At 40.7% G+C, this 20269-nt stretch overlaps 2 protein-coding genes across 2 annotated transcripts in view; both read left to right on the forward strand.

Moving 5' to 3' along the window:
* LOC149303088 (methylcrotonoyl-CoA carboxylase beta chain, mitochondrial-like) overlaps positions 1–12473 on the forward strand; it is a 30422-nt gene extending 17949 nt beyond the window's left edge. The window contains exons 13-17 of the mRNA XM_089481861.1: positions 4228–4294; positions 5246–5402; positions 6038–6152; positions 8574–8659; positions 12356–12473. Of these exons, the coding sequence (XP_089337987.1) occupies positions 4228–4294; positions 5246–5402; positions 6038–6152; positions 8574–8659; positions 12356–12473 (543 nt within the window). The remainder of the gene's footprint in view (positions 1–4227; positions 4295–5245; positions 5403–6037; positions 6153–8573; positions 8660–12355) is intronic.
* Positions 12474–17819: 5346 nt separating this feature from the next.
* On the forward strand, positions 17820–20038 carry LOC149303089 (cocaine- and amphetamine-regulated transcript protein-like). Its single transcript, XM_089481881.1, has 3 exons — positions 17820–17972; positions 18653–18736; positions 19931–20038. Exons 1-3 carry the CDS (start codon positions 17820–17822, stop codon positions 20036–20038), a joined length of 345 nt encoding a protein of 114 aa, XP_089338007.1.
* The last annotated feature ends 231 nt before the right edge of the window (positions 20039–20269 follow it).

Genomic DNA, 20269 nt, shown 5'->3' on the forward strand with positions numbered 1-20269 from the left:
CAAGTGGCTGTCCAGGCAGAACTGGTAAAGCTCCTTGGTGAGCTCTGTGAGAAGCCTGGATCTCGAGCCCCCCAACCTGTTGATGTAGCGGACGGCCGAGACGTTGTCGATGCGCAGCACCAAGGAACAGTGAGTGACATCCTTCAGGAAACTGCGAACCGCGAAAGAGCCAGCGATGAGCTCCAAGCAATTGATGTGAAGGTCGCGTTCTTCCGAAGTCCACGGACCCCCGGTAGCCACGTCGCTGCAAACAGCCCCCCAACCAGAAAGGCTTGCGTCCGATTCCAGGGCTTGACCCGAAAATGGCACGGCCGTTCCACGCATCCATGTGGACCAACCACCAGTGGAGCTCCAATCGAGCCTCGTCTGACAGAGAGATCATCGCATCTTAGGAAGCCGATTCGTGAAGATGTCGCGTCTTCAGTCGCTGGAGGGCCCTGTAATGAAGCGGGCCCGGGAAGATGGCCTGAATCGAAGCCGAGAGGAGGCCGATCACCCTGGCGAGATTTCGAAGCGAAACCAGACCGGCACGCAGGAGCTTGCGAATCTCCTTCTTTATGCCCAGGACCTTGTCGCGAGGGAGCCTGAGGACCGCCGCCACGGAGTCTAACGAGAAACCGAGAAACTGAACGGTCTGAGTTGGCGTCAAGACCGACTTGGGCTCATTGATAACGAAACCCAAGTCCTGAAGCAGGAGAACCGCAAGGTAAGTATCGCGACGAAGGGACTCGACGTCCTGAGCCATTAGGAGGATGTCGTCTAAGTAAATTATAGAGCGAATCCCGCGGGCCCGAAGGAACTCCATGACTGGCTTCAGAAGTTTGGTGAAGCACCAAGGAGCGGAGCTGAGACCGAACGGGAGGCAGGTGAACTGCCACAGGAGGCCCCGCCAGCTAAACTGAAGAAACCTCCGATCGTCGGGATGGACCGGGACCGAAAGGTAAGCATCTTTGAGGTCGAGACGGGAGAACCAATCGTTCTCCCTGAGCAGAGCGCAGGAGATGTATACCCTCCATTTTGAAGTGGCGATACACCACATACCTGTTGAGGGACCGAAGGTTGATGACAGGGCGGAACTCCCCCGACTTCTTGTGCACCAAGAAGATATTGCTGAGAAAACACAGAGGGGAGTGCGCCCTTTCTATAGCACCCTTTGCCAGTAGGGAAGAGAGTTCCGAGTGGACTAGGGCGGCGGCGGCGCGAGACAACCTGGGGAGTGGAGGTGGAAAATCCTGACGAGGAGAGGAGAGGAACTCCAGGCGAAAACCGTCTACAGTTTGAAGGACCCAGGGATCGGACGTAAGGCGAGACCAGGCATGGAAAAAATGGGCGATACGACCCCCGACAGGAATATGAGGAAGAATAGGAATCAGTCTTACCTGAAGCTGATCTCCCTCTGGTGGACGTGTAGCCTCTGCCTCTGGAGCCGCCTCTGGAGAAGGGGATCCGAAACTGGGAACAGTAAGCGGTGGAGGCGTCTGGGAAACGGGGTCTAGAGCCGAAGGAGGCTGTTCTGCTGGCGGCACGACCCCTCTGCCGACCAGCTCTGGAGGAAAAACGACTCTCCGTACGAAAGACGCGTCTGATGTTGGTCTGGGCTTTAGTGAGCGACGTAAACAGGTTAACATGCTGGCTGAGGTCTTTGATGAACCTCTCGCCGAAGAGCAAACCCTTGGCGTCCGCGCCCAGTTCCTTGGGGCCCAGTTCGGCCAGTTTGGCGTCTAACTTAAATAAGGCCGCCTTGCATCGTTCAGACCATATCGCACAGTTGGCGTTACCCAACAAACACAGAGCTCTCTGAGTCCAGTCACGGACCAGCTGGGGATCCAGGGGGGAACCGTCAGCGATGGCTTCATCCGCCATCTGAAACACCTGCGTCAAGGGGCCCGAGACGTCCAGCAGTTTATCCTGAGCTGAGCGCAAGCCCAACTCAATGCCCTTGCGAGGGTCCTTGCCATTCTTGGTCAAGAAAGTCACAAAAGTTGGGTCAAACTCGGGTGTGTTCAGCACTTTGTCCCGGACTGTGGGCCGAGGACATTCCGACCGGAGCCGTTGGGGCACCTCTTTGTCCAGAGGGCGACGCATCCAAAATCGTAAGAACTCCGCAATGTGGGTCGACGGAGTCCACTCCGAACAGCGAGGGTGGCGCAGAGCCCTGGGGTCGAAGAGCGGCGTTCCCAGGTCATCCGTGACCTCAAAAGGTTGATCAGGAGCGTTAGACGGAATGAGAGGGAGCTTAGGAAGATCAGGAGTGAAGTCCTGGTGCCGCATGGGAGAGGCAGGACCCGAGGAGCCAGCGCAATATTCGTCAATAACCTCGTAGTCAGTGAGGTCTTCGGTAGGGGAAACCAGCGGAAGGGCTGCACTGCGGGCCTTCTTAAGCGGAGCTTTCCCCTTCCCAGATGTGGAGGGCACTTCGTCCCAGGTGCGCTTCTGGGAGGCTGCCGTGGCCGCAGGAGATGAGAAGCCGCCAGCTTCGGAATCCACCACCCCAGTAGGGGAAGTAAGAGGCGGAGAAGGGCGAGTAGAATGGAATTCCTCGAGAGCAGCTTGGAGAGACGCAGCCAGGGCAGAGCGGAGCCAAGCCTGAACGGCAGCAGGCATCTGATTTTGAGATTCTACGGCCATAGCACTCCAATGTGTCTATAGGAACACAAAGAACAACAGGAGTGAGTACATGCAAGGTCCCGAGACCGGTAGCAGAGCGGGGTTCACCCAATAGGGCAGTAGGCGTTGAAACAGGGGGTCACCCTTATAGGTGGAGAAAAGAGGCAATATGCTCTGTAAGAAAATCGGGGGTCACCCCTAGAGTAGGTGTATAACACTCCGTGATTTATCCAAAGTGTGGGGTTCACCACAGCCAATAACCGCAGGGGTTTACCCTAATAGAAGAGCGGTGGGGTCACCTAAGGCCGAGGGGTTACACACGGCAATTATAAGGCGCAAAGGAAGCCCAGGCAGAAGGGGGGTTACCCCTAGTACGAGTAATATCGCCAACCTACACAAAAAACACAACCTGCAAGGTAAAAATGGAAAAGAAAACGAAAAACGTGCGCACCATGCGGCCGATAAGGCCCAAACATAAAAAATGAAGGACGCGCAGCGTGGTGAGGGCCGCTAGGGGGCACCCGAGCCGACACCACGCCGCGGGACGAGGAACGAAGGCTGCGTTCCAGGGAAGTCAGGGAGCCGCGCGGCAGAGCGGAAGGCCGCGGAACGGCAACGAAAGAACGAGAACGACCGCGGCGGTAAGGAAGAAAGGGAGACGCAGAGGAGAAAAAAGGACGGCAAGCGGCAAGGGTAAGTAAGGAGTCGCTGTACGGGAGGTAAGGGACCAAAGAGACCTGAAGTAGCGAATCGCCGCACGGTAACGCGGTAGAAACGCCGCCCGCAAGAGGCAGAACAACCGCCTCAAGGGGCAAGATAAACCGCCGAACAGGCGGTAGGGGAGAGCACCAACCCGCGGGCAGATACACCCCGGGTGAAGGGGAGCCCTTACCACGTGGCCGGCAATACAGGCCGAAGCCCGAGGCCAGGGCGGCAAAACCCGCGCAATGAGCAGCGCAGGCAAAATAAACAGGTCAGAGAGAAACAAACCAGATAAATAACGATATATATCACTGAATATAATATATATAAGAAATAAGAAATATACTGGAATGTTCTCACCTGGAGGTTAAGCAGCAAAGAAAGAGGAGAAGTGCCAAGATGTGCAGACTTTTATAGACTTGTTGCTGTGTTCCTATTGGTTGTTTTTGTTATTTCTGTTAACTGTTTTGCTGCTGGAGGTTAACAGTAAAGAAGGTTAATGCAAAATACGAAGCCTCCTGTCTTGCTATAAAATTTGGGGTCACTTTACTGTTGTCATAGGAAACAAGGATATTTCTAGCTGTAACATAATTGCAGAAGGGTTTTTTAATGATCGTTAACCCTTTAAACTTGGGTTAGGGAACACAATGTACCATTGGAACATAGAAGTGATGGGAATGATAAAGTACCTATGAAGATATTCCATTACAAATCAGCCATTTTTCAGCTACAATAGTCATTTACGACATTAACACCGTCTGCGCTGTATTTCTGCTCCATTTAATGTTATTTTAATGACGCTATATAAAACAATAAATAATAAAAATGAACAAAATTTACTTTTCTTTCTAAAACAAGTACATTTGACTCCAAACCTTTAAGTGTATGTGTTATCGAGTCTATTTTCTCTGTTCCTAGGGGACTCATTTTATTCAGTTGTGTTGTCAAAGGAATATTCCTCTACTTTTCTTGCAAAATATTACAGGTAAGGCCTTTTTCCAGTCTCATTTAAACACTGTTCATAGAGGATTTTGGACAAAAAAAAGTATAAAGCAACACAATTTAGGGAGCAAAACCTTTGGTTTACAACTCCCATGGCCATCGTGTTTCCGTCTGACTGTCACGAGAGCTGCAGTCCGCAAAAGCGTTTTATGAACTGGAGGGGAGTCACCTGCAACGTCATCATGTTGATCCCTAAATATTAACAGGAATCGGACTGTTTCGCTTGATTGCTGGCAAGCGGTTCTAACAATTGATCAGCTGCCATCATGCAGGCACTTTAACTCCATATTGTCAAGCAGCCATACGGGATCGGATCTTTTTTCCCCATTTAGAGTGAAGTTGTATATATGGTAGTCCTCTATCTTTTCTCATTGGAGCCCTGTGTTTAAACGTACACATTATATACTTATGTTATTGTCCCATAGTTGTAATGGATGTATATGTAATATTTATCTGAAAAAGCATTTATTTCACCCGGGCTCTTATGCCTTTTGTGAAGCTAGTGCTGGGGAATTGGATACCTCTTGGAGTCCAGGAAGTGACACCACTTGCCGGCCCCTCACGTATCTAAAATTCTGATAAATCAACAATCCATTTGCGTTTATCATACTAAATCGTAAAATGTTCATCTTTTCCCCTCTCGTCTCTGGGGTGATTACTCACTGACAAGCACTTGAAACGTTTTATTCTAATTATTATAAATGGAAAGTTGTATGTTTGTTCTTTTTTCATGGGCAAAGAGTTTACTATGGGACAGATGGAAACAAGCTGTATTAATTTATTTCAACAGTACTACTCTTCCTTTATTATCTTTATTATCACAAAAGATGCATGTTATTAGGATTACAAAAAGAAGATTGATGCTATAAAATCCTTACTACTTTATTTTTTCTTTTAAAAACTGAAAAATTATGAACCAATGTTTTGGTTTCAGGCTTTATGGTTGGCAGAGAATATGAAGCAGGAGGAATAGCAAAAGATGGCGCAAAGATGGTGACGGCAGTGGCATGTGCCAATGTGCCCAAAATTACCGTGATCATTGGAGGGTCTTATGGGGCTGGGAATTATGGAATGTGCGGGAGACCCTACAGGTAATTCTCTATCATCAGTAAAGAAGACAACAATTCATTGTGGTGAAGACTTTCTTATTAAAATATAAAAAACAACCTCTTTAAGCAAGGATTGGCATAATTGCATATTTATCGGCTCGATTATAGGCCGCACCCTTAAAGTTTGGTGCTATTTTAAAGAAAAAAATATTTTAGAGAAAAAAAACAAACAAGTGGAATGGTAAAGCAGTATTTTACCTAATGAACAGTAATGTATTTTATCATTTTTGGTATCTGTTATGCAGTTAGTCAGCATAGGTTATATACAATCAGAAATTTGGGAAACCAATAGCCATTTTAAGGCCCCCCCCCTCGTTAATTCATAATGCACCTTACCTATAGATACACCACCCTGCCCCTCAGCTTTATAACCGCTGATATGCCACTCTGCCCCCCAGATGTGCCACTCTGCCCCCTTATATGCTTTATAACCGCTGATATGCCGCTCTGCCCCCCTCCCCCAGACTGACCAATGCATCCCCACACTCCATGGTGTCTAGCGGTGTCAGCCAGTGGACGTCTGCGTGACGTCTTCGAATGCCGTTTTTAATCATTATTCCAATTAACTCTTTCATGTCTTTATTTATCCTCTATACCCCCCCTCCCATTTTTTTTAGCCCACGTTTCCTTTACATGTGGCCTAATGCTCGAATCTCGGTGATGGGTGGTGAACAAGCAGCTACAGTGTTGGCAACAATAGCCAAAGACCAAAGGGCAAGAGAAGGAAAGCAGGTAAGGCTAGTGTGTGTGTGTGTGTGTGTGTTAGGTGTGTTCAGTTTATATACTGAATGTGAGAGTGTATGTAAATGGTTAAAAGGAAAATGGATATATCCATGTTGGCCCAAGAGCAAATGGAGTGGAGAGGACATACACAACATGAAGACGGTGTTTAAGAACAATATCATAAAGCGATAATCCTTTGGAAGTGTGTATCCATAAAGCAGATGGGACCGTGGGATATAATTATAAGAGGATGTATTTACAGAAGTTTATAGTCTGACATTAAACAATAATCTTGGTGTAATCAAACTCTCCTGGAGTTGAAAATCCGGACAGATTATCAAGTTTTTACAGTCAAACATGTTAACAATGTTGCCTGAGTTGGCCAACAATTGTTCTCCTATCCATGTTGTGTCTATGGTGGTGAAGACTTTTTTTTTTTTTTTTGCTTTGGGTGCTGGTTAGACTGGTGCATTCAGATTTGTATTCCATTTGTACAAGTCTATATATTTTAAGTTGCAGCATTATTTGCATTGTATGATATATACCTTGTTCCAAACATGAATATAGGGCTGAAGTGGACCTGTAAGAAACAATTCTCATAATTGTAGCCTGCTTTTATTCTGTCTATTGAAAGGAAAACAAACCACTTACAGCATTTGTTGATTAGTTTTGCACCCAAGTTCCCTTTGGCAAAAGCAATATTTTCCCAGCTGGCAATGCAGCTGCCCTTCCTCTCAGGAATGCCAGTATACTCCGTACCCCTTTATTTGAACTCAAATTTCAAAAATATTGTATGAGCGTTTATGTCAATAGCTGAATATGAATAACGCACTTGGAACCACCTGCCCACTGCTTAATTGCTTTATTTTTACCATGTAAAGAACATTCGCTCAAACTGTATAAAAAAAATATGTAAAGAGGAGTTTTTTTATGTGTTTTGTACTAGCACTTGGCAAAGGGCATTTTCGTGTTACAGTGAATCCTACGCATTAGTTTTTAGGTATGATGAGACATTAGGGATTTAGATCATGCTAGTAGTATATTAATCAGTAAGAGGCTGCGCATGGGCTTCTGGGACTCATACTGCCTTGCACACTAGTGCGATGATATACGTTAAGCTTAAAGATGAGTAGCAGTGGAAGCTTCTGAACGTCGCTAAAATATACAGTTACTGTAAAACTTCTTCTTTCTCGTTTTCCTTTCATCCTGGTTTATTTTATTCACCGCTGGCTCTTCCCCATTTCCTTCTCTCCTCTTCTCTCTTTTGCTCTCTCTATCTCTTTCTTGTCTCTATATTCCATTTATTTCCTTTACGTCACTCGATTTTCCATATTCTCATTAGTTTTCTCTTGTGTGCATAAGACTTTATTACAGCTGTTTCTTTCTTATGAATCATTCTCTTCTTTCCCCCACTTCTGAAAACAAACTGTTTCTTTGGCTCAGTTTTTCTACCTTTTCTCTGGTAATAAACAGAAAATAATTTATTTATTTTTTTATGGTTGTGCAACAATTTTCCCGGTCTATATAATGGCCATTAAATACAGTTTATTTTAAGGGATTTTATTTCTTGTTGCATATTACAGGTACCAGATTATTTTTTTTGGGTGGAGGTACATGATTGTGATACCATCCATATAAAAAGTTGTACATATATCTTGATTTCTAACCCATCCAAATATAGTTGAGCTGGTCCTTTAAACCCCATTTAACAAGTTACCTCCACGTCGGTCATAGCGTTACAGAATAGCATGGGACCTGTACTTATATCACGCATGCCACATATCTGTGCTGACAGTTCTAGCCCAATTGCAGGACCACAAATATTACGGAGACATGGAGATAGAATTCTCCGAATCCCTTGTTATTGCGCAGCCACAGCTGACGCCACTACGTGTGTAACAGTGTTACTCCAAAATGCAATGAAATAGAGCTTTGGTTATTCAGGCAGGGGTTAATTAAATTATAAAATGTATAGCCTTTTAAATTGATCAGTTATGTCCAGATGGCATTTTCTTCCCTCTTGTTTGATTAAGTTGAAATAAATGTAATTCTTGTCTGCAGATTTCCTAGCTTATTAAAATGTGTTGTTGTGTTTCCCCCGCGGTCATAACTGTTCATCTACATTTATCTTTATCTTTGCACAGATTTTTGTTGATTTACACTTAAATCATATTTAGAAATATTTTCATAATTTTATATAATAATTTATCATAATTTTATAACTTGACATCGTTGACATTTTGAGGTTTAGCAAGATAAAATCTATCTATAAATACAGCATATGTGCGTGTATATATATATATATATATATATTAGATATATAATAAATTAATGTATTGCGGCCATTTGGAGAATTTCACCTCTGTTCATTTTCTGAACAGTTTTATCTGTTTCCACATATATTTACATTTTTTCTTTTTTTTTATCCAGTTCACTGAAAAAGAAGAAGCTGCGTTGAAGGAGCCAATAATAAAACGATTTGAAGAAGAAGGAAATCCGTACTATGCCAGTGCAAGGTGAGATGGTTAGCAGAGTTATAAGGCAACTAACTAATGTTGGCAGATGGCCTTTATTACAATCACACATAATTATATTTGTGATTAAACACAGCCTTGAGCAGTGCAACAAAATCTTCAATTACTTATAGATGTCAGTTTGCATAAAACGCTGTTTTATGTTTTTTTATATTTTAAAGCTTGTGTATGTTTGTAATTCTCATCTCGTCGCTCAGATGTACGTCCAACCAAAAAAACAAAATTGGCCAATGGAAGCTGAATATATTAAGCATGTAGTTAGATTCTGCTTTAGCTGCACAAAAGAGAAAAGAAAGAAGAAGACAATGTGCTCCAAGGCAGGGTCATCCCTTGATCAAACCCTCTGTTACCCCCGCACACACACAGAATGCCAATATAGGCAGAGACCTACCGTGTGCACTGCTACGTTATGAAGAGATCTACTGCCGCAAGTTAAGGACTTTCTCTGGGGTGAGAGCTAGCGCCCCAGTCAGAGATTTATTGAGTCCTAAAACTACAGCTTTGTTTCATTCTATTAAAATTGTGTACATGTCACACTATTAATTGCCATATTGATGCAACGTTGCCACCTAAAAATGCAAAAGTAGCATGTTTGTGATTCACGTATGTATTCAAAACCGCAAATTATCACCTGAATTAAAAAAAAAAATCTTCAGGTGTGAATACCAGTTTACAGAAATATATTCTTAGCAAGCCTTATGCCTTATGGCTTTTTCCTGTATCATCCTATCCTAATTCACACCATCACTATTATCATTCATACCCTCCCCTGAAACCTTTACATTACGTTTATTTATATAGCGCCAGCAGATTCTGTAGCGCTGTTACATTCAGTGGAATAATTTCACTGAATAACAAACAATAAAAAAACTGGTACAAAAGGAGAAGATGACCCTGCTCTTGTAAGCTTACAATCTAGTCGTTACCTTTACTACGTTACCTCTGTTCCTGCCTGTATAACAATTCAGTCCATTCCTTCTGTCAGTATTTTTTTAAATTATTTCATAGCATAAGCATATTTCCTCAAATACCATTATATACCGTATTAGCTCGATTATAAGACAAGGTTTTTTCCAGAGCAAATGCTCTGAAAAATACCCCTCGTCTTATAATCGAGGTCGTCTTCTAATCAGACCTCCGCTGGGGCCAGGCTGCTTACCGGTGCTTTGGTCGCGAGCAGCTTCTCTTCTACCAGCGGCAGGAGAACAGGAAGCTAGAAGAGTGTCACATAACTCTGCCTCCCCCCCTCCTTCCTCTGGGGGCGGGGCCAGAGAAGTTGCTCGCACAGCCGGGCCCCTGCAGAAGTCTTGGAGTGAGAGATCTGCAGTTCAGGTAAGGGGGTGGGGGAGGGTTTTTGAGCAAGTATGTGTGATAAATGGAATGAATGAGTATTTAAATGTTTGTGAATGAGTGTGTGATAGCATGGATGTGTAAGGGGGGTGGTGGTAGCATGGCATAGGGAGGCTGTACTCACACTCCTATCATCCCCAGGTTCCAGCATGTACTGGCTGCCTTGGCTTGATAGGAGTGTGATTGCTGTTAGCAGTTATATATATATATATACCTCCAGAAATGCCTTTTAACCCCTATTTGCCACTCTGCCCCATGATATGCCTTTTAACCCCCTATATGCCACTCTGGCATATAAGGGGTTAAAAGGCATATCATGGGGCAGAGTGGCATATAGGAGGGTATAAGACATTTCTGGAGGCAGAGTGGCATATAGAGGGTTAAAAGGCACATCATGGGGCAGACTGGCAAATAGGGGGTATAAGGCATTTCTGGGGGCAGAGTGGCAACCCTGGGGGCAGATGTGCATAACTGGGGGGGCAGGTTGGCAAATAAAAGGAAATAAAAAAATATATATTTTTCTCAATCATAGCTTTTATTAAATATGAAAAAATTGTTTACATGAATTAATATTTACTAGTAAAACTTTTTTTCCTATAGGGTAGTCTTATATTCAGGCTTTTTGTTTTTTTCTTAATTAATATTTAGATTTTGGGGGGTCGTCTTATAATCGAGCAAATACGGTAATTCTTTCTTATTATATTGAGAGAAAACAATCCGAAGGCATTTTGGAGTGATTTATAGCAATTGCTCCATAATTGCTATAGAAGAATGTTCTATGTCGGTTGATATCGCTCCTTGGCATTGCTTCGTTTTACAATAGAGTTGTCCAGTCATCAGCTCCTGGCTGTGAGAGTAATACATTGTAGCCTCCTCGGTTTGTGTCTCCAGTTGGCGCATGCTTGAAACCGCATGAATTATAGAATACGATGAGGCCAATTTATAGATCAGAGTGTTTGGTCGTTTACATCGTACTGGCCAACAGGTAGGTATGAGAGCATTGAGTCTGGAACGCATATCAAACTTACTAACTAAACTGTGGGTTTCAGCAACAAGAAACACTTCATCTTCCTAAGTTAACTGTGCATTAGGCAAGGTCCATCTAACCGTTTTCATTCTCTCCTCGTCTTTAGCCCCCGGGATCCATACCTTACTAATGTCCACACAAAGAATTTTCATTTTTTAGTTTTTTTTTTTTTTTATGTTGTCGCAATTTCATGGCTTCACCTCTACAAACCTGCCCATTCTAGAAAACCAGAATAAATAAATATGTTGCTATATTATATTATAGTGATTATATTGTGTATAATGCTTTGCACATTGTATGTTGCTTCTGCTCAGTCAACGCCTTGTTTAGATCTCCCTGTTTGCACACCTTTTAATTTAAAATCGGGCTCCTAAATGACATTCATTGAACACTTTGTATTTATGAGAGTCATTAAGGGGAACCTGTTCTAATAATGTTTATTAGTCAGCCTAGTTAATCAATGATATCAACAGGTTCCTTTTAAGCTGGTTTGTATGATGAATATTTTAAGGTTCACAATACAACAATGTATGAAATACTTCAAGGGTTTTCCCCACAGACACAACACAAAAGTACTAGATCAATTAAAGTATATGATTGCATTTCAAAGTACTAGACCACTGAGAATATATTAAATACTAAATGCACGTTACAGACAAAATCGTAAAGGTCACCGAAAAAAAATCTTTGTTGAGAAATCTTCCACTCAAGACCATAAAGATTAGACTAGTTTATAATGCGTATCATAGAAATCATGGTTCCCTAGCGTAATGCGGTTCTGAATTTGGCATTTATTCATTCGGTATTGAAAGGAAGCAGTAATGTGTTGGGGTGCAGTAGCTGCTTAACGCTTCATCATCTTACCTGTCGCTCCTCAGTGTCGGTGTTCATGTGATTATTATTTGCAGATATCATGCAAGTCTTGTTAAACTCTTTCCTATTTGTTAGTCCTGCTGGTGGAATAAAACCCAGGCATCATGTTGCTTGAAGCAATAAAATAAACATTATGGTAGATGCTGGGACACAATCTTGTCGTGAAGTCCTGCTTTTCGTTTGTATGGGACAAATTCCCCAAGACTGGGACTGAAACACTTTCATTTAAATGTATAATCGCACAGCACACCTTCTAGTCTTCATCTGTTCAGCATTTTTCATCACCAAAAGTCTTGGAATCTGTGACTTGACCAGTTTGCCAATCTTTATATCCCAAAGGAGCGGTGTTTATTTTATTTCAATATTTTTGGTGTTTATTTTATCTAAATATTTATTTATATATTTGTATCCATTTTACTGTTTTTCAGGTTGTGGGATGATGGAATCATTGATCCAGCGGATACGAGAATGGTTATAGGATTAAGTCTTAGCGCAGCTTTAAATGCACCATCAGAGAAGACACAATTTGGGGTATTTCGAATGTGATCCTTTCTGATAACTGGACTAAGAATGGCACCAAGATTTCGTTATGTAAAATAAAAAAATTTTATACAACATTTTCAATCTATTCCCATTTTTTTTGTTTTTACTATTTTAAGTATTACAACAGTACATTTTTCCACTGATATTGAATAATAAATTAAATTAAGTAAAAAAAATAAAAAATCAGTGTATGTATCTATATCTGTGTAATATATATATTATATAAACTGTTATGTTTAAAATGGAAGTCCCAACAGCACAATATTTTAGTACTACTAATATATACTAGTAATAAATAAATAAATTAATTTCTCATTAAAAATGGGAACGAAACAAGAAGCTGCAAAGTGTGTGCCTCTTAATCTGGGATCTTAAAAAAAAAAAAAATATGAACAACAAGCCACACAGAAATTGTGCTTAATATTAAGATTAAAGGTTACCATAAAGTAAATTGGCCAATCTAGTCCAGGTATGACGGTAGGATTATAATACATTGTATTGGGTATAGCCATGGGAAATAATATTTTGGGAAGTACATGGCCTCAAATGAAACTGGAGTGAAAGAACAACATTTAAGATCTAATTCCATGACTTTTTGCATATAACCTAGTCTTTCTCACATAAGGAACTATCTCGTTCTGCAGTTTGGGTTAAAAATATAAAGTGGTAAAAAGTGATTTAGCAAAATTAAGATCAGATCAAAAAATTAAAAAGTGATTAAGGGGTGAGTCCTGATTACGGTGTGTGTTCTGTGTTAGCGGATCTGCTCTCTTACTCTTTATACACACTGCTTTAAAATAAACACACAAATGCGTGGTAATTTGTAAACGGAACCCATAGAAACAAAGGATTTGACAGCACATAAGAACCTAATCTTCCAGATGTAGAGTTCCAGACTTTAATCAGTCTGTGGTCTTTTCTTAGATTCAGGGTCTGTCCAATGCATGTTGAACTTCCCCCAATACTGGCATCTACCATTTCTGATGGGAGGCTGTCCCATTAATCTACCCCCATCTTCGTAAAATAAAACTTCATTTGTGACATATTTGCTTTTAGATATAATGCACGATATTAAACTTCCTTAATGTTTTTATGTAATTAAACCTTAACAGGAAGGAATGAGATAACAGACTTTTACACCTCCTATTCCAGAAATGGCCTATTTGTTGTCTTCATGGAAGATGGTTATGGACTTTTTGCAGACTGGGATTTTGTGGTTTGATGGCATACTGATCTTTTTTGAGGGTAAATAAAATCACTTCAAGGCTTGGATGCCTGAGGGTTGGCTATATTTCTACAAACCTTCACTATTGACTTCTAAAGTAGTAGTTAAGAAGAGCAATGGCTGTTGATGCCATAGACCTACCATGACAAAGTGGTCTTGCTTCTTCTTTGATCTTCCACGTCTGCTCCACCTTACCAGAAAACTTATTATGGAGGTCCACAGTATAAATGGGCCGTTTCAAGAGGGATCTCAGATCTCGTCACCTAGCCCATTGAGAAATGGGGTCACTAGTGAGGCTAATCATCCAATAGGCTATGTGCCCCTAGTCAAGTAGTTTACGTACTAATCCCTCCCCGGAAACACACATAGAATGGACTGGATTTTTTTTTAAATCTTTACATTGCAGTTTATGGGGGGATTGCTATTTAATTACATGTGCTACATTTATTTATATAGTTTAAATCCAGCCAGAATTTCTCATGTATCACTAACAATACGGGTTTTATAAGGGTTTTTTTTTAGCCCTAAGTAGTTGATTTTTTTTTGTTAATTATTGGATTACTAATGTTTTATTCAGTTTCCAAATAATACACCAATTTTATTTATGGTCAAAATCTAATTTATGTGTAGATCATATTTTGAACTGACTGACCAGGGCACCTCTGGCTGTGTATATACTATCTTCTGTGCTCTTTGTCATTTAATATTATGGATTATTCTTTTGGCTGACAATCCTTTGAATAAGGTTTCAGTTGAAGCTATATCCCCTGAGGCTCTAATCATGTTCCAAATACCCCGTTTCTGTGAAATCATTTACTGTAGGTGGTGGGGAAGTCCCAAGACATTTGGTAATTATCACTTGTGTGCTCCAGTTGACTAGTGGGTAGCATTCTTGCAGAACGTGGAAATTGACAGGTCAGTGATTGCTTTAGGCAATGCAAATTCCCACTGACAAACACAGCGATACATAGAATTCCTCTAACACTATAGAAATGTTCTCATAGAAAGACTTGCAGCAAACCCGGCCAGATGACTGCCGAATCCCTCGGGGATAGCAGCTCCATGAATCACGCATGAGATGACGCATCGGTATCCAATATGTTATTACACTGATATATCTGCGTACGGATTAAATAACGAATATTCAACAAACCACTGAGAGTGAGGCATTTATTTAGCCGTCATATAATATCTCACAAAAGGCTAAGTTTTCATCGGTAATCACAATATTTTCTATCAAGAGGAAATATCGTTTCCTAATGGGAACATTTTGTCCCTGGGGAATTTGGTTTGTGTTCTGATTAGGCTTCCCGTTATGATTCTTTAACAAGGTAAGAGAAATAGACATTTGTCAATGTTTTGTAAGCATTGCTTTCAGATTGTTCTGCACGATTATCAGTGGTGTCACCCCCATGGACCCCCTCCTGTACCAGACCACATACACACAATCGGGCAAACACACAGTTACTGTTCATACACACAATCTCATGTACACAGCTACACACGCACAATCTCATGTACTCCCACTGTCCTATACATGCATGCACAGTTATATAGACACACAGTCAGGCGCTGCTCCATGTGGGGGAAAACCAAAATAAAAACACCAGAAGATGGCACCTCTGTCATCCCCGCTGATGGTGTCATGTTAACTTCCTTTTCTCAGGATCTGCATGATCATTCTTCAGAATTACGTTAGCTTTGTTGATTGGGTCAGGCAGCCTTTGTTAATGGGGCAGTTTACTATCCTGACAGCTCTCTGAGCGCTTTAACATGCATTCTTAAAACAAAATAAATAAAGCACTTTCCTGCAGTAGAAGCTGCAGCACTGTAGATGCAACAGCGACTTCTCCTCTGTGGTCTTTCAATTCTCGATTCTTGAAACTGCCAGTCAGCTGCAGTGAAGAACTCCAGCTAAAATCTCTCATAGTGCCATCTGTGCATGGGTTCTGAAAAGTACCCTGCAGCGTCCACCAAGACAGGGTGGGAGCTGACTGGTGGTAATCTTTTCATGAGCAGGAAGATGTATTTGGCCGAATGCATCTCCTGCGCAGAAAACACCTGGTGGGTCGGGACAAATGCATATGAGAACACTACAAAAATGAAAGTGCATATAATGGCTGGAACATCCCTTTTTTTGGTGAGGTGAGGAGATGGGAGAGAACTTTAGGAAAGAAAATGTATCAGAAGATACTGACTCTGCCATAAGCTGCTGCCTATCTAATGTTCGGAGAGGAGAACCTTTCAACTAAACACCCCCCAAAAAATAATGCCGATTGACAAATGAGAACAAACTTTATGTAGTTTCACTATAAGCATACTTACATATGCTAAAAGCTACGATAATGACAATCTCCCTCTACTCTGCCCTGATATTGCGCTCTATCAGAATTCTCGCTAAATTATATACAGCCCATCTGATATCTACCATGCACTCCATGCTTTCTGAATAGAAGCAATCATTATCAGTAGCTCAAGCTTCACTAGGATAGTCCATGACTTGTTAGTGTATCAACAAGTTGTATTTATTCCTAATGACATGTTTTTCTTAGGCTTCCAATTATTCTTATCTATGAACTATACCAACAAATAACAAATAGCTGGAAATGTAATATTCTGCACATATAACATAAGATGTAACAGATCTCAGATACATTGGATCATCTGCAGGACTTTGTCCTTCTTGGATTGAATCATTAATACCTCTGTGGTTTTTCCTTAATTTTTGCCTTAAAGCCAAGTAATCTCGTTGACCATGTTCTAGCATTTAGCCAATTAAAGTTAATATTATATGAATTTGTATCCAGTATGAAGAAGAGAAAAGAAAAAGTTGGTGTGCTAAGCTAGTTCCAGACTCAAACCATTCCTTCTTTCTTTTTTCCCCTTGCACATTTTCATTTTCCTTCCCCCCAAGTTCATATGGATAACATTTCTTCATGTTTTACTTGGGGAAAAAAATTATTTTCTGTTACGAAATATTGAAAATCTTAATAAAATCTAAATTAAAAAAAAATATATAATACAAATGTGTAAAATGAGGCCTACCAAACAGGTGTGAGCCTGCTGCAAATACAGTGTATGCAAAAAACAAAAACTGCACTTCCCACCCAAATAAAGTTGGCAACAAATATATAAATATAATATAAATGAGAGGTTTTGGTTATATGAATTGGCCAAAGCATAATTAAGCTCACCCGCCACGTCAAGGCACACTCTCAATAGGGTGAGAACCTACTCTCACCTCCTACATAGTGGGCACACAAAGCAGTTTATACGGCTACCAAAACCATTTAACCCCTGGACAGAAAGCTGCAACCAGACTGATGAGGAGCCAACAACCTCAAATATGTGCAAACAAGGAAAATAAAAAATGTTGGTGCGCTAAATTATGATGTCCTTATATGTAAAACCATAGAATTCAAAGAAAGAGGACTTTTTCACCCAACTGCATATATACACACATATATATATACATATGTATATATGCTGATGCTGATACTTCATTAAATACATCTGCCAAAAGAATGCACAAATATTGCAATGCATGCTAAGGCCAATCAGGTATAAATCACTGCACCTGAATCCTCATGTATAGGTAGAAATATACCATATCACAGGACTGTCATATTTAATGTACAATATACAGTTGTTTTTAGGGTTAGTGGTATTTGTATTTGTAACATAGAAGGAATCAGTCCTTGGTCTTGTCTTTCACTGAGGTTAGCCACATGCCTAAATCTTTCAATAACTTATGTATATTGTGTATGACTGCACTCTAAGCTAAGTAAGTACAGCCATTAGGAATAATGTATGTGGGACTCCAACCAAATGATCCCTGCTCATGGACCTATAGTTGCTACATTATTTCTCTTTCTTTGAACATTATGTATTTTAATTTTGATTTAGTGTAATTAATTTTGTATTATATCTATATCTTTGAGGTAGTATGAGTGTTCCCATAGCCTCAGGTGGTATTCAGGATGCATGGTGTAGTTTAATCATGCAGGTCCTGATGTCGTGTCATCATCAGGAGGTAGATGGGGCTGTGATGTCAGGCCAGGGTGGACCCCATCCCCTATATATAGGGCAGGGCTGCGGCAGGCAACACACAGAGATCCAGCACCATGGAGAGCTCCAGGATGCACCTCCTCAGCCTGCTGAGTTCCACCTTCCTGGTCCTACTGCTTGGAGCAAAAGGAGAGGAATCTGATTACCTGGAGACCAGAGCCCTGGACTTCTATTCTCCTCTAGAGAACACCATCCAGGAGAAGGAGCTGGTATGTAATAATAAGCCCACTTCATGCTATAGAATAACAGATTACTGATTGTTCTAATATGACAAAACGTATACTTAATAATTATTTTTAAAGCCTGCATTTATTGTTATTAAAGTGAAATTTAGTTTATTTGTTTTCTTGCTCATATTGTGAGGGTTTGTTGAAAATTATAACATATGGTTGTTAGAAACATTTTTCAAAGTAAATTACATAACTATATGGATGGGGGCTTCATTTGACAAAGGTATGCAGAATTAATATAATATATATTAATATATAATTAGAAACATCCTATATGTTAAGCTTTACGTACTCATTTGGTGCAGGGTAAATTTCTCCAAAACAGCTTTTATGCAGCATCTTGATGGATGTAAAGATATTTTCCCATCAAACCAATACTATTTTTAGGTAGTATTTTTTAATAATTTGAAAATCCCAGTCTCCCATGAGCTGTTTAAAGAACACTTGCCATTAATTTTAGAGAATGTTCCAGTGCTGGGTAACTCCTATGGGTTTTTGCATTATAGCCCCAGTGTGCTTGATGGGAGTTGCAGTCCAGTACAAGTAAAGTGATGCCTCTATACAATCCCCCCCGGTGCTCGGAGATGATAATTTCTCAAGTAACAGGAGATCCAGATGATTTTCCCAAAATTTACGATATGGTTCATCTTGTTTTACAGATTGATGCATTGCAAGAAGTACTGGAAAAACTAAAAAGTAAAAGGCTTCCCTCCTATGAGAAAAAATATGGCCAGGTACCCATGGTGAGTGCTCCTTGTCATTGCAGAATGATCAGAGGACCCTTATGTCGGTAAAGATGCTAATCCAATAATTCTGGTGCCAAGTAGAAAAAGTGCAGAAATCCCAAATCAGAGTGATCACTCTTATTAATTGCTGTAGAGAAGGCAGCACTCTTGCGTCTCTTTGCACTCTGTAGCGGAATTGCTTATAATAACCCTCTATTAGAACCAAATAAAAAGCAGCGGATTGCTTGTAAGAGGTTACAGAAATTATTCAATAATGTGGAAAAGAGGCTGATAAAAAATAAACTGTCATATAGTAAAGGAGTAGCCATATTAAAAAATGCTAGATTAAACTAATTATGTTTGATCTATTTGGTTTATTAAGGTTTAGATCAAAAGTACGCTTTCATTTTTTTTACCATAGATTAAGGCAAATGATAGGCGATGTATGTATATTATATCATGTTTTCAATAACAGGGTTGTATGTAACGTAAAAAAAAATATACTAGAAAAGCCTCATTAAATGAATATTTGCAGTTTTGGCAAATACATGCCACATTCTTCTCATAACTACCCCCAGCATTTGTTTTCAATGTAGGGATGTTGGGGGAGTAAAAAATTTGGGGATTGTGGAGGTCCAGAGCCTGAGCTCCATATAACTGTATTCAATGCAATAAACACAAACTGTGGCAAGCACTGACCCGCTAGTGCCTCACTACCAGAAAAAAACATCAAAATACAAAATTTTGAGAAAGCACCTCATAGGCGGCTTATATCAACTCTCCAAATACAAACAAAAATTAGACAACAGGCAGGAAATTAGTATTATACCAAAATGTATTGAAACAATAATAAAAAACCTCTTCCACTAAAAGTAAAGAGCAGAAGATCACCGATGGATCCATAATCAGGTTGCCTCACCTCTGTATAAGAACTGTCAATAGAAACCAACAGTCCCCGGATTCAGTTTGCATTTTTTATGTTTCTCACTAGCTCATATCTATACTAGATTTATAGCTTTTATTGTGTTTTCTTTTCATGCTCTTTGTCTCCCTGAATTATATAAAATGCACTGATTTATGTACTACTCATATGTTGGTGTGTATATGTTAGCACACAATTTTTATTTGATTTAATTATTTACCCTTTGATGGTGACCGTGTGTCTAGTAGCAATCAGTAAATCTAGCCCACTACATGGTGTTTCTGTTGCAGTGTGATGCTGGAGAACAATGCGCTGTCAGGAAAGGATCCAGAATCGGAAAACTCTGTGACTGTCCTCGACGAACATCCTGCAACACATTCCTGTTGAAATGCTTATAAGCAGAAGAATGAAAAAGGACCAAAATGGATTTTAGTTTGATTTTGATCATGAAAGAAAATATTTTTCCTCAAAGGTTTTTTCCCCCCCATTGATTGTATTATTCTTGTGTTTGCCATGGCTAGGTAACTGCTATCGTGTTGGTCTTCAAGAGTCCTAACTCTGAGCCAGTTAATGGTTGGCCTGAGGGTGATAGGAGTTGTAATCCGACAGACGTTCAAGGCATTGAAGTT

This window comes from Sceloporus occidentalis, unplaced genomic scaffold (genome assembly GCF_023333645.1).
Source record: "Sceloporus occidentalis isolate IW3139 unplaced genomic scaffold, rSceOcc1.0.p SCAF_16, whole genome shotgun sequence".
Lineage (NCBI taxonomy): Eukaryota > Metazoa > Chordata > Lepidosauria > Squamata > Phrynosomatidae > Sceloporus > Sceloporus occidentalis.

Bases quoted from the DNA above. Each gene is read 5' to 3' on its own strand.
- LOC149303089 (XM_089481881.1), top strand. From the start codon at position 17,820: ATGGAGAGCTCCAGGATGCACCTCCTCAGCCTGCTGAGTTCCACCTTC. The intron at 17,973-18,652 runs GTATGTAATAAT...CTTGTTTTACAG, and splicing joins CCATCCAGGAGAAGGAGCTG to ATTGATGCATTGCAAGAAGT. The intron at 18,737-19,930 runs GTGAGTGCTCCT...TTTCTGTTGCAG, and splicing joins AATATGGCCAGGTACCCATG to TGTGATGCTGGAGAACAATG.